At 42.0% G+C, this 20808-nt stretch overlaps 1 protein-coding gene across 20 annotated transcripts in view; it reads right to left on the reverse strand.

The window, feature by feature from the left end:
• The window catches only part of CTNND2 (catenin delta 2), a 1535845-nt gene that overhangs the window by 692109 nt on the left and 822928 nt on the right, over positions 1 to 20808 (reverse strand). For all 20 annotated transcript variants that reach the window (XM_075586233.1, XM_075586237.1, XM_075586242.1 and 17 more), the window contains 2 exons: positions 4597 to 4631; positions 2832 to 2948 (listed from right to left, as the gene is read on the reverse strand). In XM_075586233.1, the coding sequence (XP_075442348.1) occupies positions 2832 to 2948; positions 4597 to 4631 (152 nt within the window). The remainder of the gene's footprint in view (positions 1 to 2831; positions 2949 to 4596; positions 4632 to 20808) is intronic.

The raw sequence follows: 20808 nt of genomic DNA on the forward strand, positions 1-20808 counted from the left end.
TCTCCTGGCTTCCAATCAAATCCCGCATCTCACACTCCATTCTTCTCCTCACTTTTAAAGCTTTACACTCTTCTGCCACGCTCAATAGCACTCCATTTTGACACATATACATATATATATATTTTGTGGGGGCCCAAGGGTTCCCTAAAAGAGCTTGCTGGGGTTCTGTGTTTTGTTAACTCCTAAGTTACTAACTTTTTCTTAAGTTACTAACTTACTCCTAACTCACTCCTAAATCCTATCGCCTTACTTCTCTCCCTCAACTGCATGAACTGTCCTACTCCTCAACTGTCTTAACTGTCCCTCTCAACGGTCATAACTGTCCCTGCCAATGCGAGCTCCCTTGCACTACAGACTGCCTTACTCCCTATCTATCTAATTGCAGCCGCCCTATTGGCTAAGCCGCACCACTCTTTCCCTAGAGGCTCATGGGACATGTAGTCCCTGTGCGGAGCCTTCCCTGTAATGGCCGCCACTGTAGCTCTCTCTCTGCGGATGCGCGGCCAATCGCAACATGCCGGCACCCTGCAAAGGCGAGCTCTCGGGCGCGCGCCAGGCTACTGCTGCGGCAGAGAACGGGCAAATGCTCGAATAAACTCTGCCGCAGCAGTACTTGATCTCTGAGAAGCGATAAGGTAAAATCTGCATTTTACCTATCAAAATGCACTGCCTACATCCTACCAAAAATACTTTCAGATGGTGACCACTGTGCATGGCACTCAATATTGAATGTGTACTTTTTACTTGTATTTTCCCATTTGCGTTTTTAATATCTACTTAAACAATTGATTATTAAATTAAATAAACACTTAAATTAGTTGATTTAAATTATCTGTACCTGGCGAAACATACGTAGATCTAACAGATCTGAAAGGTTATTAATGAAACATTACTCTTTGTTTTCACCCCTCCCTGTAATGACTTGCTGTTTCTGATCCTTTCTCCCTCCTTACGCTCTCCTCAATCATGTCCTGCTCCTTTTTGCATCTCTCCTCCCATCTCTTTGTACTTACTCCCTGCCTTACTGTGTCTGCTCCTCTCTGTACAAACTACACTCCCTCCTCTCCTATGTCTCCTCCTCACCTTGCTGTCTCTGTTTCCTCCTCTTACTTGCCATGCTGTCTATCCTCCCATTTCTGTGCACTCCCTTTTGCCCCATGTGCACACTGCTCTCCATTCCCTTCTCCTCATCATTCATCTGTCTCCTCTCCTTGCTGTCTCTCTATTTCTTCCAACTACTCATCTTGCTGTCTCTCCTCCTCTATCTGTGCACTCCTTACTGCCCCATGTGCATACTGGTCGTTCCCTCATTAACTTCATCCCTCTGTCTCCTTCTCTCATTACTGTCACTCAGAGTCTCCTTCTCTCCTTGCTATCTCTCGTTGTTGCCTCCTCTCCTTGTTGTCTCTCTGTCTCCTCTCCTTTCTGTCTCTCTCTGACTCCTCCCCTCCTTGCTGTCTCTCGTCCCCATCTGCTGTTTTCCTCCTCTCCTTGCTGTCTCTCTCTCTGTCTCCCCTCCCATCCCCTCTTTGCTTTCTCCCCTCCCCTCCTGCTATCTCTCTCGCCTCTCCTTGCTGTCTCTCTGTCTCCTCCCCTTTTTGCTGTCTCTCAGACTCCTCCCCCTTTTGCTGTCTCCCCTCCCTCCCCTCCTGCTGTCTCTATCTTCTCCTCCCTTTGCTGCCTCTCTACCCTCCTCTCCTTACTGCCTCTCTCTGTCTCATCTCCCCTCCATGCTGTCTCTCCTCACTTCCTTGCTGTCTCTCTCTCTGTCTCCTCTCCTCCTTGCTCTTCTCCATGAGGAGGCATTCCGGTTGTTGCAGACATCCATAGCCTTTTATATTGTCTGGGTATCTGTATGGCAAGTCAACCATTAGGTGTTGTACCTGGTAGGCTATATATCTGGCTTGTGATATTATACTGGTGACATCATGAGTTGCAGACATCCTTAGCTTTTTATATATTATACTCATAACACAAATGTGCAAATCCTAGATCAAACGCTATTCAAATTCCCTGATATCAGCTCTATCGGAAGTAATGGTATAGAAAATGTAAAAAAATATTAAAGTACGGTGTTAGGCTCTTGCCATTAAACAGTCTCTATAGTACACAGTAGATCAATTCAAGCAAACTGATTATGGTAAAATGTGATATGTAGCTGGACTATTATAGTCAAGTAAAGATAAAAAATAAACCACCAGGATGCAATTAGAAAACAATGCAATTATAGGTACTTTGTTCCAAAACATTGCTTCCCTTCCACTGGTTTCTGCCAAACCTCTGCATATTTGTTATGTATATCATTGAATGTTTGGATGGTTGTTGATTGACAAAAGTCTTCCATGAGTGATCTTTCAAAGCAAGAGATGTGTGAATGTCTTGAAAAAGTGCCTTGCGAAACTGTTCCTAAATTTTTCGGTAAATTTGAGTTTGTCACAAAATGTTGCCAGAATTTCACAAGAGTTCAGCATTTCCCCAATTTTCGATACAATTTCATGAAAATTAGCCGTATGTAAAACCTTGCAAATTTACTTTTAATGCGTTGCAAATTATTTTAGGCAAAGCTTGCTGACTCGTGTAAATGTATACAAAAAAAAGTGCAACTTTGTGAATGTTGGTGAAAAAGTCATCCATTTATATTCACAGTCCACAACGTTTGATACATATTAACTATTCAGTGGGACCTATACATTAAACTCCGATTTTTCCAATGTAAAAGTATCGGAAAACGGCGTACATGCTCTTTTCACTGGATTTTAATGCAATACCACCCGGAAAGTGAGAGTCAGAAATCTCCCCTCCATTAGATAAGACAGACAAAATACACTTACTTTCACTAGACGAATAGTCCTGAGGGTCAAGTATTCCCGACTCCTGCAGTGATCTAATGCACGAGTCAACCAGTTCTAAGCCAGTTGTCAATTCATCCTCGATGTCTTTTTGACCATCTACAAGACAGGAATGATAGTATAGCAGTTATCAAATGGGAAGAGGTCTTCATAAATAATGATAATTTCTGTAAGATTCCAGCTGACATTTGGTAAAGATACTGTAATCACAGGTTCAGCTTTGCTTTATAAATAACTTTACACTTTTAATTAACAGACTTGTCATGGCAATTGCAACTTATCATTTACTTATTAATGTAGAATGGAAAATGTATTTGGCACAGGTAAAATTAGCAGCAACACCTAACAAAGAAACAGCCACATAGAGATATTGAGGGGAGTGTAGACAATTAAATGAGGGGTTATTTACTAAATTCTCCAAGCTACAAAACTGGGGCAAATTAACTTACCATATTTAGCACAGGAAAAACTCAAATTGCTTCAGTTAAATTTTATTTAATAAATACTGTTCTTTTTTTTTTAGCAGTTTGTACAAGTTTTGCAGCTGGGAGACTAGCAAATATAGCCCATAGTAGTAAAAATATTTTAAAATTAAAATTGAAGTATACTGTATCATATTGTAGATCAGTGGTGCGCAAAGTGGGGGCGTAACCCCTAGGGGGGCGGGAGATTTTTCTGAGGGGCGCGGGCAGTTGCAGAGGCCCCACGCTCTTCCCCCAGGCATTTAAATTAAATGCCGGGGGATCGCGGGAGGCCCCTGCAACTGTTTACTTACTGGGATTCAGCTGGCTGTGTTGCATCGCCATGACAACGCAGCGGCGCCATGTGAAGTGACATCACACGCATCAAATGACGCCACAGGTCACGTGACGTGACGTCACATGACTCCGCAGCGTCATCGGACGCGGATGAAGCTAGACAGGGGCGCAAGAGCCGGGGGGAGAGAGACAGGGGGCGCAGCACACAATATTTGCGCACCCCTGTTATAGATAATATATTTCTATTTTGGATTAATGGGCTTGCATTTATTTATTTAAACTACTAAAGAAGCAAAGTAGGTCTAATGAGCTAATTGAAAGTGCCCAGAATGTGTTCAGCCACTTTGGAGTCTGTTGAATTACGCCAAAAGTAAAAGAGAGATAAATCACCTGCTCCATTATATCAGGGGTGCTTAACTCCAGTCTTCAAGCCCCCCCAAACCCCCCAAAAAGATCAGGTTATAAAGATATCCCTGCTTCAGCACAGGTATCACAATCAGTCCATGCTTCAGCAGAGGTGGTTCAATCAGTCCCTGCTTCAGCAGAGGTGGTTCAATCAGTCCCTGCTTCAGCTCAGGTGGCTCAATCAGTGGCTGTCTTTGACTGAGCCACTGATTGAGCCACCTGTGCTTAAGTTGGAATATCCTCCAAACTGGGCCTATTGGGGGCCTTGATGGCCTGGAGTTGAGAGTTGCATTATATCAAGTCTTTGACCTTTGACTTCCCTCCATCCCCGGACTATATGCTACACTACCTCTGATGATGACGTGGTGACCAAAGGCACCTTTTTTGAACACTTGGAAAATAACGTTGTAAGAAGTATGTTACACAATTGGGGATTTGATATCACTTTTTTATGGTATTGTATTGTGCATTTTATGTTGGCTACACAGACCGCTACTTTTCCCCTGCAAGATTTGTTGTGTCCTCACTTGTTCTCATGAACAGTAACCAAAGGCAATGCATAATAAATGTTTAAAATAGTTTACCTTGTGTTTGCCAGCGAAACTGCTCCTCTGTTGAGCTAGAAAAAAAAAGAAACAAATATTGGTCAAATTACAGCAATTAATTTAATTATATTTATTAAATACGAACTTGAAATAATAGTGTTCAGAAGCTATGTAAATATATTAATATTGCATTAACTGATACATTAGCAAGACAGATTTCCTCAACATTTCCAACTTGCCACTCCAGCAGTAAAATATGATTGAAATCAATCAAAAGAGTGTCTTCCTTTTCTTCCCCATCAGGAACATCAATAGCTCATTGTCTACCTAATAACAAGTTTAAATAAAATCAAAGCATTAGCTGGAAATGCACAACTATATAATAGTAACTTCAACTTAAAATGTTTACCTTTGAAAGGATCATAACATTTACCTAAAAGTATGCAATTAACTTGTAATTCTGTGATTTCATTGTTATCCCTAGCCACTGGAAGCATGTTATCCCAACTAATATGCTTTGTCTATTTTTTAATTTGTTTTCAGTATACAATATTGTTATCTATCAATATCAATATAATATTAACCGTATACACTCATATTTGAAAGTAATATTAAAAACACTAAGAGTAATTCAAAATAAATACGATCTTCTCTATTATGGCACAGAGAATAATTTTTTTTATAAACACTTTTATTAGTGTAAACCAAGTTTTCTTCTGTAATTAAGTTTAAGGTTGAGACTTCATAAATGTGTTCCTTTGGTTTAGATCACAGAACCCTTTATTAAATCTATGAAAGGTGAATTTATATAGTGCTAAGAACATCTCTAATTTAAGTATCACTTGAGACAGCTGTTCCAGCCTTCCAAACATAAAGCATCTTTAACCTCTCATCTAGCACTGGAAGAAACCTGCACAGATTATTCAGTCTTACCAAATACAATAAACTACTACCTCGACTCATATGACTAGCCCATCTGTTTTTTACTTACTGTATTCCCTGCTTTGAATTAAGTAAAGCAGGTCAAGCAGACCCCGGGACTGCAATATATATATATATATATTACACTGTTTATTTATTGACAGTTTTCATGATTTTACAGCCAGGGGTTGCGGAAGAGTACAGAAAGAAGAAAAACTGTGTGGAGGGTGAGAAGGGGCAGATTTTATACATTCTGTCGACTTCAAGCAAATGGTCGCCATTACAATTCTGAGATTATATCGAGTCATAATGTAGAGTTTATTATCTGATATTGAAGCCAGGATCATGTTCAGTGCTTAGGACACAGAACAAGAGTTAAACAGTAACTGCATATTTAGAACATTGACATGGAGTCCAGACATCACCAAAACTCATATACTGTAGGAGTATTGTAAGAGGCTACTCAGCCTTTCCATAGTTAGTATCTCAGTACTTTTGTAATAATTAATTCATCGTATGGAGGTTCCAATTGTTTCCTGCATCTGGCAATGGAACATCTGGCAGCAGTCAGTATGTGGAGAATTAATTTGGCAGAGTCTTTTTTTAGAGATAATGGAGATAGGGCGATTAAGCAAAATTACGGCAGGGTAGGTACCGTGGCACTTCTATATTTATTCATTATATTAAAAACAACATGCCAGGTTTTATTAATCACTGCCATAGCCACCATATATGCATCATGGAACCTGGAAATCACACCTTCTCCAGCAGGAGCTAGAAACCTGGGGAACATCTTATGTAGTCTAGTCTGAACTAGGTACCAATAAAACAAAATGTTTTACATATTCTCTTTTTGGTAATGCAAATGGAAAGTTTTGACTTACAAAGGAGGATAGTGTTCCACATATTCATTGAAAGGGAAGTCCCTAGTTCCTCTTTCCCTTTCAACATAAAGGGAAATGTACTACTTTGATTAGGTTTTGGGGAAATATTGTATAAAGACACCATTCCCTTTCTATAAGAGAACTTCTAGCATAGGGTAGGGGCTCAAAAAGGAGTACATTTCCTGAGTTTGTTGTCCAGGAGAATTAGAGACATGACCAAATGGTGCAATTGGAAGTATCTCAAAAATTAAGACTTGTCTAATTGGGACCCAATTTACGCAAAGAACCTAACCAAAAGAATTTGACTTAAATATGTGATGAAGTAAACCAATATAATGGTCCTTCCAGGTATTAAAATGTGTTCCCCACAGTGAACCTGAAAGATAGGATTTTTAAATAGAGGCATTAGGGGGAAGGGAAACTGGACAGATTAGCCTTGGCCACCCATTTATCCCAGACAGAAAGGGAGCTGGACACTGTGAGCTTGCTTTGACAGATAAGTGGTCTAAGAAATCTGATTACGTGGAGTTAGAATTAAAACTAAAGAAAAATATTGACAAATTCACAAAAGAAATAAAGGAATGTAAACATAAGAAATTTTTGCGAGATGCCAATGACTTTAAAACAGGTAATATCTATAAACCACATAAGAACCAACATAAAGAATACCACGAATCGTCCACGGAGTGGGAAAACTCTGATATTGAGGAGAATACCCCAAATCCAGACAATACAGTTAATACCAACCCCCAGTCTTTTTTAGAGACACAACGGGGGAGGAGTGGACGAGGTGGGGGTCAAAGAGGAAGGGGAGAAAAACCAGACAAGGCAAGGGAAAAATTAAGAAACAGGGAGATATGGGGATACAGGGGCAGAGGGAGGAATTGGAGGAGGCATCGCCTCCAACCCCAGTAAAAGATCAAAATAAACTACAAGTGATCAATTTAACAACTATCACCCTCACACCCCTACAGGAACAGGTTCTTTAAAAAGGCCTGTCATTCACCCCATCATGTAACTTCAATGTATTTAATTGGGTCAAAGACATGAATCTCTTTGGCAGAAAACTAGCTCTAAAGAAATTCCATAAAAGAAGGGAAACACTAACATTACCCCAGGAATTTCTAGATCTAGCAGATGACCAAGATTGTGAATATTTAAGAACCCACATGTCCCTAGAAGATGAAAACGACAAAGTACCTGGCCTTGGACCCTTCACTACCCTTAGACCAAAAAGTCTGTTTACACCATCTATAAGCTCAGACACAAATATCAGTATGTTTCTCAAATTAGTAACAAGGGATTTACAAAAAATGTCCTCCAGAGGGGGACAGGAAAACATGACTAAAAATGAAAAAAGTGCCCTGAAAGAACTAACAGATTTAAAAGGGATTATAATCAAACCCTCTGATAAAGGCGGAAATATCGTCATTATGGAGGAAGACAGATTTGTTCTAGAAAATGTCAGGCTACTCAGTGACAAAAGCTGCTATGAAGTATTACCATATGATCCAACTATCACTTACTTCAAAGACCTTCAGAAAATCTTACAGGAAGTCCTAGATAGTAAAGTGATATCACAGCAGGAATACAAATACATGTTGGTTGAGAAAAAAACAAATAAGTAAAGTGCGCAAATTACTCTTTCTAATGTTTTACCCTTCACCAACCTTTGTGATAAATAAATAAATTGTACAACCTCTAAATCAATCGACAGTGGTCTGCAGCTATAGGAATAGGGATAAATAACCCCCAAGGAAACTGAAACACAAAAAAGACAACAGCACAAACGCACATAGTGAAGTTTGTAAAAATATATATGTGTATATTATAAGGGTAAGATATCTGCGTACATCAGATTAATTGGTTTACAGCATTTCATGTGCAATACATGAGTTACCATATATAAAAAAGCACTGGGGTATTATATCAACAGATCCCATCCTAAGTGGACATATTAGCACATCTCCCAAATTTATATACAGGAAGGCACGCAGCCTAAAAGATATATTAGTCCCGTGTGACATTGGGAAATCTGTGGTTAATAAATCTGCCCAAACCTGGATGAACAATAAAATAATAGGGAATTTCCCGTGTGGGAGATGTTGCATATGTAAACTCCTTCATTCTGAACGTAAAACCTTTAGATCAAATATAGACCAAAAAGTGTATACAGTAGTATTACAGAATTCATTAACTGTAATACAAGATTTATAGTGTATTTACTGGAATGCCCATGCGGCCTGCAATATGTAGGCCGCACAAAACGCAGTCTAAAAACTCGTATTCAAGAACATGTGAGAAATATAAAGCATGCCCTACAGACTCACAGTGTAAGTCGTCATTACTCTACCCATCACAACAAAGATCCCTCATCCCTAACCTTTAAAGGGATTAAAACTATCCCTCAAAATAGACGTGGAGGAGACAGAATAAAAGATATTTCGGTCCAAGAAACATACTGGATCCACAAACTTAAGTCTTTAGGTCCAAAAGGTCTAAATGAGAACATAGACCTGTGGTGTCTATATTAAGTAATATGTTTCATTAGGCAATATATACAGTACGGTCTGTCCTCTATGAGCTATGCGTTTAGTCCCATGTAAAGATATGGTAAACATCCACGATACCCATTCATATTAAGTAATGTTATATGTATATGTGTTATTCATTTTCTGTTTGTTTTATTTCAGAGCCATTGAAAGTTCCTAATCATTGGCAATTTTATTAGTGTGATTTTAGTCTAATTGTGTTATGTGCATAATAAAAACTTGTTTAATATGTAATTTTATTCCTAAACCAGGGCTGATGAGGTTAATCCAGATCAGCACACAAAGAAGTAATTACTTCATTATACCCACATCTGTGGGATGTTGCTGAGTGCTGAACCGATTGGTTCACATACCTCTGAGTTTGACCTATCAGCGGTGGTTAAAGGGTATATATATGCCCTAAATTTAGACAAATTTATCCCTGAAGAAGAAGCTTACGCTTCGAAACGCATTGGATAAAGAGTATTTTTAATATTCCTAGTATTGTGTTCCACTATCTGCGTGGTATATCCACATTGGACTTATTGTTCAATACAGTTGCACTCGAGAGACTGGAGTGACGACACCGTCATGCTTTACGCTAAACCTCCCTTTACGGACGGTCGCAAAAAACCCCACGGGACTTGTGAACAATATACCCAGTGATCTGAGGTGCTGGAAGCGGTTGCAGGCGGCGGCAGGCCTGAGGAGAGAGCGTCATCAACGGTCGCGATCAGCAAAGGACACCAAGCGTGATCTGAGGTGCTGGAGGCAGTTGCAGACGGCGGCAGGTCTGACAAGTGAGCGGCAGTGACGGCAGTAGTCGGCAAAAGACATCAATCCATACACAGCACCGGAGTGGAGGCTCCACACCACTATCGTGACAGCCTGTCCTGAGGCTGTGAAGGGGAAATCCTGAGGTCCGGTGGTGGCAGTGCGACGACTGGTAACTCATGTATTGCACATCAAATGCTGTAAACCAATTAATCTGATGTACGCAGATATCTTACCCTTATAATATACACATATATATTTTTACAAACTTCACTATGTGCGTTTGCGATGTTGGTTGTGAAGCCTAAAGTAGCCACATTCTATAGCATACCGAAACTCCATAAAAACGCAAAAAATCCCCCAGGAAGACCAATTGTGTCCGGGATTGAATCTCTTAATGAGCACGCCAGTACCTACTTGGATTAGGTCTTGAGACCATAAGTGACCAGTCTTCCTTCCCACACTATAGATACTACAGATATCTTGAGGAAAATAGATGGTATACAAATCTCTAAGAATACATTTCTAGCATCATTAGATGTGGAATCTTTGTATACCAGTATAGAGCACCCAGTGGGGATTGGAGCTGTGCCACATTTTCTAAGAGCAAGAAGCTCAGAGTATCAAAAACATAATGAATTCATACTCAAACTCCTAAACTTCCTGCTGAAACATAACTATTTTCTGTTCAAGGGCACTTTCTATCACCAACTCCAAGGGACAGCGATGGGCACTACATGTGCGCCCACGTATTGCAACATTTACCTTGGGTGGTGGGAGGAAACCAAAGTTTTCATCCAAGAGATGCATAAACACACACAGCACGTCGAACTGTGGTCTCGCTACATTGACGATGTGCTGTGTGTGTGGAATGGCACAGTAGAGGAGTTTAACAACTTTGTTAAGGTTATGAACAAGAATAACCACAATCTGCGATAAACCAGTGAAATTAACCAGAACAGAATAACTTTTCTGGATCTGGAAATCTACAAAGATGAACAAGGTTTACTGCAGTCTACAGTTCATACCAAAACTACAGCCACTAATAATCTTCTACTATTTACCAGCCACCATCCGAACCCGTTAGTTGAAGGAATCCCTGTGGGACAGTTTCTAAGAGTTAAAAGAAACTGTTACACTAATCAAGATTTTGAGAAGCAATCTGATGTGATGAGTAGAACATTTCTTAACAGGGGTTACAGTAAAAGTTGCATCAATAAGGCGTATAAACGCGCCAAAAAGTCTGACAGAAACACCTTACTATACGGTAAAAAAGAGATAAATAACCAACCCAGTCCAATAAGAATTATTGGCACGTACAGTAAACAGTGGAGGGAAACTAAAGGAGTGATCAATAAGCACTGGCATATCCTTTTAGAGGACGAAACATACAGGAAAGTGCTTTCTGACACCCCATCTATTACATATAGAAGATCTAAAAATCTGTGTGACTCTTTGGTGCATAGCCATTACAAAACACCGACAGTGACATCATGGCTAACTAACACCACAACAGGCACCTTTAAATGTGGAGCCTGTAAAGCTTGCAACTTTATCAAGCTCCCAAAAACTTTTCATAATATTAGTGGTTCAAAAACATATACAATTAAAGAATTCTTTAACTGTAAAACATGTGGCGTTGTTTATTTAGCAACCTGCAAATGTGGCTTGATGTATGTTGGTAAAACGTCACGCCAACTGCGTCGCCACATTTTGGAGCATACCAGTGCCATCAGGAACAGTGCAGATACACCTTTAGCACGATACATAAATTGGTTACATCAAGGGGACATAACATCTGTCCGGTTTCAGGGTATTGAACATGTCTCCCTGGGACTCCGTGGAGGGGACATTGACAATGCCTTATTAAGAAAGGAGGCAAGATGAATCTTTAACCTGGGAACACAATCCCCAAATTGGTTAAATGAGGACTTTAACTACTCTGCGTTCCTTTAGTACCATTTATAGTGTCACCTTCTTATGACAATGGCATAAAACATGCAGTTATGATATGAGATGATGTTGCTCTAGTATACACCCTATATAAGTTTATGACCCTGATCATATGCTCAGTTAACAACATGACACATTGGATTGGCGTCATTAAATGTGTAAACACGTTAGGACGCAATATCTTGGCATTGTGCCAAAACAATAATAGCTATAAATAACACCACACGAGTCATTGGTTTATGTTATTTTCACTTTTAATTTTGTATATTTGCCTTGGTTTTAGAATAGTAGGTTTTCCCTGGCATGAGGCAATATAAGTATCACTTTAAATGTTACTTGCCGGTTTGCTATGCATCAAGGAACAAGTATACTCCCACTTGGTGATGTCAGCATCTCACCATGGCAACCGCAGGCTTGAAATACCAGACCTCTGCAGGGAACCTCCTACCCCCGAAAAAGTTCCGTCCCTTAGGAACGAAACGCGCGTCGGGATGACGTCACAGTGATGTCTGTTGCGCGACGAACACATAGGTATTCAGTTCTTGTCTGCCGTGGTACAACATATTTGATGAGTTTAAACATGATGTGGGCCACCAAGGTGGATCCCACTAGCTAGTAAGAGGTGGTTTTTGGGTGTCTGTGTCCTGTTAAGCTAATCAGCAGAAGCGAGTGATCAAGGCTGTTTCATACACCAAGTGGGTCTGTGAGTAGGTCTTACGCTACACTACTTTGCTGTCCTCCATTGTGGGGACATCACTGCTAACTTATGAAGTCTGGCTAGGCTGTCATTTATTGCGCCTTAGCAAGCCTCATTTTGGAGCTACCATTGATGCAGTGATACAAGATATTTAAACATAGGATATCACCAAGCACAATACTACTCCCATCCTTAAATCAGGCAGGGTCACCCTTCATTATATCACTACCTCCATGACATCATTTACTGTGTAATAACGTCTGCATATCTGGCTCTCTGGAATATATCCATGCTATTTGACAACAGTGAAACCTATATTTTGGTTTCCCTTAGCGCATCCTGTTAGGTTTTAATTAGTTCTAGTGTTTACCTATACTTTAATAAAAATGTATTGTTTTATATATTAGTAGAGTAGAGTGCATCATTTAGGGATTTTTCCCCTCCCGTTCACTCACATATTCAATTATCCCTGATAGCACCTCTCTAGGAAGTTATTATTCACAGCTGAGCAGGAACCTCCCCCGCCCCCCCCCCCCCCCCCCTTTCTACTGTGGGAACAGACATTGCTTCTTTAGAGCAGGCCAGTTTTGAAAGCCAAAGGAGATTGGAAGCAACGGTAGGATAAACAGGATTATTCTCAATTTCCACCCATCTTATTTTATTCTTAGGTAAATATCAATAGACTAATTTGGGCTGCATACTAATATAGCTAATAGTAGGGTGGGGTCAGGCCTCCAAAAGTGCACAAATTTAATTTTTTCATCTGTTTTGAGGATTTCAGACAAGAAAAAGCAAACTCTTAAATATTATACTGCTGGGATAAGCATGTAGAATTATAGAGAAGTTATTGAAACAAAGGTTTGAACACATTTTGAAAGTGGAAATCCTAGGCTGTTAAGTCTTTGCCATTTGCTAACCATTTAGTTTCCCCATTAATAGCAATCCGTTAAATTATGTGGTATAGAACTGTCAAAACCTCATAGGTTCCAAATGGAATATACACTATAATTTAATCTACTGTATGAAAGACCTACAGTGTAGAATCGACATTTCTTTTAGGCAAGATAATGCACACTAGTGACTGAAACCGCTTGCAATGGCATGAAGTGAGCAAACTTTCTAAAGTGCAGTAAGCTGGAAAAGCACCCACACATCTCTCACCTCAATCGAGAGCTCTGAAATGTATGATCGTAACATAACTTTGTGCTCATATCTTTTGCAGATGTTCATTAAAACCACAGGCACTGGGACAGAGAAAGAAAGTAACTCTGCTATTGGAAATACACATGTAAGTTTGCAAGAATCAATGCCCATGGTGATACGAAACTTTGGTTCTATTGATATTTCTGAGGATGCTAACCTTTCTATACACAGAATGATTTGTATACAGTCACTAATTAAACCTCTTACTAGTTCTTGTAAGTATGATGAGCATTTAAATATTGTAATATATTCCTATTGAATTTAAAATACAACACACTGAGGTATGTAATTAGGTAGATCCAAGGCATGAAACATTTATATTGGAGAAGATGATACCCTATTTTAAATGCCGGCATGTCTTTCAGTTCCCCTTTGTTTATTTATTACCTGTTAAAAGCAAATACTTGGGAGATAAACTTGTTATTCCTCTTGGGCATTTGTATGAGTTTACTGAAAATGCAATGGCTCTCTATAGTGGCCATCTGTCTGGAAATTATATTAAATGTAAATATGAAAAGGATAAGAACAGGAATAAAATTTACTGAATACCTCAATTATTTATCCACTGTTTTATTTGTCCCTAAAGTAACATAGTCATTGTAACAAATAATGTTTTTATTTGTACATAAACACCTTTGATCTAATCTAACAAAGTTAAAATAGCATTACAATTTTAGTTTAAAATGAAGCTGTTTTTAAACAAAACACAGTGCTGTATATAAGCCACAGACATGTGCTGTTACATTTCATACAAAGTCCATGTCCCATGTGTCACTAGTGACAATAAATCTGATATCATTTCAACGCTGGGTCTAAGACAGTAGACAGACAGATAATTGTATAAGCTTTGCCCTCCCTACTTTTATTCACCGCTGAAAAGTTTGTGATGCTTTCAATGACTAAATTAAGTGAGCAGTGTTCCCCACTCCCTTTTTTTTAACATGGGTTGAAAGCAGGGGCAAGTAAACATTAAAATAAAAGTAAATGTTATCATTCAAATAATAAGTGATTAAAACAAATCTATCTTACAATATGGATTATTATATAACCTTTACAGTGACATCTAAATGTCACAAGTTCCAGAACACCAGCTTCTGAAAGCAAAAAAAGATTAAGTACCAAACATTTACCAGAAACTTGATAAACATTGTCTCTTTCAGAGTCATTTGAAACTATTGTGGTTATTTACAGGGCCTCCAACCAGAGTGTGCTTTGCTCAGCTGCAGGACCCTCTCACACCAACCCCCCACTCTCCCTCCCATATGGCCGGCATCGGATGTTTGGACCGCTTGGAAGCCAGGGCCAACTTTCGCATTCAGCTGCGGGGCCCCAGCTCCCATTTGCCCCAGGAACACTCTAGGTATTGAGTGAAAGGGGGGGGGGGTTGAGAGAGAGGAGGGGAGAGAGGAAAAGGGGAAAAGAGGATGGGCAGATAGAGAAAGAGGGGGAAGAGAGAGAGGAGAGATGGCAGGATTCAGAGTGAGGGGGGAGGTGAGAGAGAGGGGAGAGGAGTGGAAGAGTGAGAAAAAAGGGAGAGATACAGCAAATACATGTATTTTTTTTATCCAGGGGGCTGTGGGCACAGAGAGATAAAGTGACTTGCCCAAGGTTGCAAAGAGTTGACACCGGGATTTGAACTAGGCTCCCTTCTTTCAAACTCAATTAATTGTTCAGAGTCAGTTTTTACTCACTGAGCCACTTCTTCCCCTGTATAGGGGAAGTGAGAGAGATGGGGAAGAGTGGGAGAGAATGGGGGCGTGATAGAGGAGGTGGGAGTGATTGAGAGAGGGGGGAGCGATTGATGAAGAGAGGGATGAGAGAGAAGGGAGATAGAGAGGGGGAGTGAGAGAGAAGGGAATGAGAGGGAGAAGGATAAGAGAGAAAGGGAGAACAGAGCGAGAGAGAGGGTAACAGTGAGTGGGGTGGGGGAGGAGAAATACATGGAGGGGGTGGATTACTGACTAGAGAGAAGTCATTTTACCCCTGAGTGGGAGTGATAAATAAAAAATGTGGCTACAAAACATTTTCAATGTGTAAACTGCAAAGCCTGTAGAAAATAAAAAAAATGTAAAGTTGCAAATGAGAATTGAAACTGTACAAAGAGACAATTAAAATAGAGGATTTTAGAACATTATATTATTATCAATAACAATAAGTAGTAGTGTAGCGAGACATTTTAATGATTTTCATGAAGGAAACACCAGATCATTGCAATGTGTGGGACTTGAATTGCTGAACTGAGTCTCTAGGGAAGGAGATTGGATGAGGTTCTCCTTCAGCATGAATTAAGATACTGTATATCTATAAAACCTATGCAATGGGGAAAAATGTATTAATTTAAGAATGACAAGTTTTTACGCTTTTGTAAAGGGTGAACACCATTTTGTACCACCCAACAGTACTGGGATTATTGTTCATGAAGTGTGTTATGATATAATTATGATAAATATGTTTAGCAATTTGCCTTAACTTCCAGTTCTGAGACTACAAACAGACACAAAAAAAGTTATGTGAGTAAATAAGTGACAAAAACCCTCCACCATACACCGTGTACAGCAAAAAAAAAAAAAAACACATGTGACATTCACATACCTCTATTATTTTATATTATATTTGTGTGTGATTTTTTAAATATTGATGTTTTAAATATTGTTATTGGTTACTAGTGTGATTTTTCTGATACAAATACCTGTTTTTTTATCTTTCTAATCACCCTTCTATTTCTCAGACATTTGAGTTTTAATGTATATGTTTGAGTTCCTGTTATAAATTGAGGTTCTATATGTAGCCCTGCTTCCTATCGCTAGCAAGCTGCTACTCTGTGCTGTATCACCTGTAGGCTCGCAGGGTCTGAGTCTCTGCCACGGAGAGCCTGGGGTATGCGCAACTAGTATCACTGGTGCAGCGCCTCCACCTGCGACAGCTCCCACCAGCGGGGAGTGGGTCTTCGCAGGACGTCTTAGCAATAAGTACTGACACACAGCCAATTACCGTAACCAAATTCCTTTACTTTTAGGCCAAGATCAGATATATGTATACACAATAACATCCCCCAAATCCACCCAACATAAAAAGCCACGGGCTTAACACCGACTCGCGCCTCGGCATAACAAGCCACGGCGGGTTTAACACTCATGCGCCACGGCGGACGCCACAATCCCCGAACCCACCACCAGGTGATCCCACCCCGTGTCCAATTCCCCAAACAACACTGTCCCGTTACTTCACAGATAGTCTCTATGTGTGTGTATGGGTGACTGCGCAGCCACTGTGTCTTAGATTAGTGGATGGTACCGTTGGGGCCCTTGCGGAAATACCTGCCGAGCACTCCAGTACTCGGATCTGCCACGATCTTCACAAAGAGTCTACGCAAGTCGAAGCCTTCCTACCGTTCTCTCTCTCTCTCTGGTCCAGGGCGATCCCACCCGGACACTAGTAACACTTTGCGAGGTATGGTTCCCGACTTCCCACCAAATAGGATTGTCCTGATGCAATTACACAGATGGTAGTGAACAGGAACCTATCTAGGGCGTTCCCTGACTCCGCTCGTCCCTACGGTGACTCAGGGCTAAACTGGGCCTGGGGCACATGGCATACGCCGGGGCGGCTTAACCTCCCCTACTCCAACACTCCGTCTCCTCTCCTCTCCCATGCGCTCTAACTAACGTGCGTGCAAACACCTCCCTTTATCCCCTCCTCTCCATGACGCTCCCCGCGGGGCTGCTAGGTCAAGGATCTACTCTCTCCCGCCAACTGTGCTCCCCCTCCTTCGCGGGCTTTTGCAAACCCTACACGCGCAAACTCCCGCTCTTTCGGGGCTACTCAGGGGTCACGGCTACATCCTCCCCCCCGTGGAATCCAACGTCCCCGCTTGGACAACAATAACGATAACCATTTTATATAATGAAAAATGCTAATACATCGATCTCTATATCAACTTATACATTTCGCTGAACATGATGATAACAGATTGAACCCGGCTGCGAGCCCACTGCTGAGCCTCATAATGGGGTGCCCCAAACTGATCATAGGCCATCCTCATTGGAGGTTGTCCATTTCTCTGGCTCCTTCTTAATTCCGGTGCGGTAACTCTTAGTGGGGAGTGAGGTTCGTACTCAGCTGTGTTTGGTTCTGCCCTTGAGGGGCTGGTGTTCTCGAATCGGTCGGAACTAGGGATGAAGCACGGACTCTGAGGGTCTAAGATTGAGGTTTCCGGTGCCACCGCCTGGGGTGATTGATTGCTGAGCTCTTTACCCGACGCTCCTTCGGGAGATGCTCCAGTTGGAAGGTCCCTTTGAGAGGTCCCTTCTATACTTTCGCCGCCCTCTACGTCAATCTCTGAGGACACTTCTCCATCTGAATGTCTCTCTGCTATATCATCCTGGATGGCCCTCCGTCGCCTTAACTTCAACATGGCTAAAACAGAGCTCCTCATACTTCCTCCCAAACCTGGACCTACTACCTCCTTCCACATTACTGTTGGAACTACGATCATCCACCCAGTAGCCCAAGCACGCTGCCTAGGGGTCACACTCGACTCCTCTCTCACATTCGCCCCTCACATTCAAAACATTTCTAAAACTTGTCGCTTTTTCCTCCGCAATATAACAAAGATACGCCCTTTCCTCTGTTGCTCGACTGCTAAAACTCTGACTCAGGCCCTCATTCTCTCCCGTCTTGATTACTGTAACCTCCTGCTGTCCGGCCTTCCTGCCTCTCACCTGTCTCCCCTACAATCTATCCTAAATGCTGCTGCCAGAATCACTCTACTCTTTCCTAGATCTGTCTCAGCATCTCCCCTCCTGCAATCCTCTCCTGGCTTCCAATCAAATCCCGCATCTCACACTCCATTCTTCTCCTCACTTTTAAAGCTTTACACACTTCTGCCCCTCCTTACATCTCAGCCCTAATTTCTCGCTATGCACCATCCCGACTCTTGCGTTCTGCTCAAGGATATCTTCTTTCTACCCCCTTTTTATCTAAAGCCCTCTCCCGCCTTAAACCTTTTTCACTGACTGCCCCACACCTCTGGAATGCCCTTCCCCTCAGTACCCGACTAGCACCCTCTCTATCCACCTTTAAGACCCACCTTAAGACCCACTTGCTTAAAGAAGCATACGAATAGCACTGTGAACATTCTGAACACATGATACATAAAGCTTGGCCCCCTGCAGACGCACTTACCAGAACTCCCTCCTACTGTCTCTGTACGTTCTCCCTACCTACCAATTAGATTGTAAGCTCCTCGGGGCAGGGACTCCTCTTCCTTAATGTTATGTTTGTCTAAAGCACTTATTCCCATGATCTGTTATTTATATTATCTGTTATTTATGTATTCGATTACCACATGTATTACTACTGTGAAGCGCTATGTACATTAATGGCGCAATATAAATAAAGACATACAATACAATACAATACAATCAAGCGGAGAGGCCGGCCACTCCGATTCTCCCTCCTCTAGTCGCGGGATAGGCAGTAGATGATTACGATGCCACGTTTTTACCCTACCCTCCGAATCTTTGATACGGTAGACTGGAAGATCAGACACTTGGGAGATCACCTCGTACACTCCCTCCCTCCATCGATCAGCCAACTTATGTTTAACCGATACTCCCAGGTTGCGGAGCAGTACGGCATCACCCGGCTTAATGTCTCTATGCTTTACTTTGTGATCGTATCGCCTTTTGTTTCCGGCGTTCAGTTTTTCTTCCGACTTCTCGGCCTGCCCATAGGCTTTCTGTAGATTCTCTTGCAATCTTTGCACATAGCGGAAATGGGTAGTATTGTGTACTCCATCGGTGGAGACTCTTAACTGTATGTCCACGGGCAATCAGGCTTCCCAACCGAACATTAAGAAGTAGGGCGAGAACCCGATAGATTCATGTCGGGTGCAATTGTAGGCGTCAACCAGAGTTTCCACATGACGACTCCACTTAGTCTTTTCCCCCCCGGTTAGAGTGCCCAGCAATTCTAGCAGAGTGCGATTGAAATGTTTGGGTAATGCATCACCTTCAGGGTGGTAAGGGGTAGTACGGGACTTTTTGATGTGCAGGAGATTCAGCAATTCTTTTATCAGTTTACTTTCAAAATCCCGCCCTTGGTCAGAATGCAGGCGTTGGGGGAGTCCATAGTGCACAAAATACTTCTCCCATAGTACCTTAGCGACTGTAATGGCTTTTTGGTCTTTGGTTGGAAAGGCCTGCGTGTAGCGGGTGTAATGATCGGTGATGACCAGCATGTTCCCTATGCCATGGGTGTCGGGCTCGATACACAAGAAGTCCATGCAGACTAAATCCATAGGTCCCGTGCTTTTCAGGTGGCCCATGGGGGCAGCTCTAGTGGGTAGAGTCTTGCGTTGGATGCACCGCCCACACCTTCGACAGTGATGCTCCACGGATTCTCTCATTCTTGGCCAAAACAATCTATCCCTCACCAGTCCAAAAGTCTTGTCCACTCCCAGATGTTCGTGATCATAATGTAGAGCTTTCAACGCTAAGTACTGCAGTCTTTTCGGTAACACCAGTTGGCGGCGTTCCGGATGGTCATGATACTCCACCACGCGGTATAGTAGTTTGTTATGAATTTCAAATTTGTCAGCTTCCCGCATCAGTATGCCTCCGACATCCCCCGGAGCCTGGCGGAGCAGATCCGTCGGTTTTGGCAAAAGGCTTTCCGAATAGTCCCTGTGACCGGGTCTCGTTCCTGGTATCGGACCATGTCCTCCCAGGCGATGATCTGGTCGTGGCCAACATGCATCCCCCTTGGGTCACGATAGGCTTCAGGTATAGCGGTAGAGTCGCACCCCAGTGAATCGGCCACTCGTAATTCTGAAAAGGCTACTTGATCATCTATGACGGCTGCGGTGCAACAGAACGCTCGTATCCCGGGTCCCGGGATCACTTCCCACTGCACTCCGTCGGGAGTAGGGGCCAACCCCGGCCGCTGCGACAAGGCGTCCGCTCCAATGTTCAGAGGCCCAGGTTTGTATTTCAGCATAAAGTTGTAATTGAAGAGCGCGGCCAACCAGCGATGACCGGCCGCATCCAGTTTGGCAGAGGTCATGATGTAGGTGAGGGGGTTATTATCAGTTTGTACTTCGAATGACACTCCATACAGATAATCTCGCAGTTTGTCCACAATGGCCCACTTCAGCGCCAAAAACTCGAGCTTGTGCACCGGATAATTCTGTTCGCTAGTGGTGAGACTGCGGCTGATATATGCAACGGGTCACAGCCCCTCAGGATATTTCTGGTGCAACACGGCACCTAGGCCACTCAGACTGGCG

Source organism: Ascaphus truei, chromosome 2 (assembly GCF_040206685.1).
Source record: "Ascaphus truei isolate aAscTru1 chromosome 2, aAscTru1.hap1, whole genome shotgun sequence".
NCBI classification, from domain to species: Eukaryota; Metazoa; Chordata; class Amphibia; order Anura; family Ascaphidae; genus Ascaphus; species Ascaphus truei.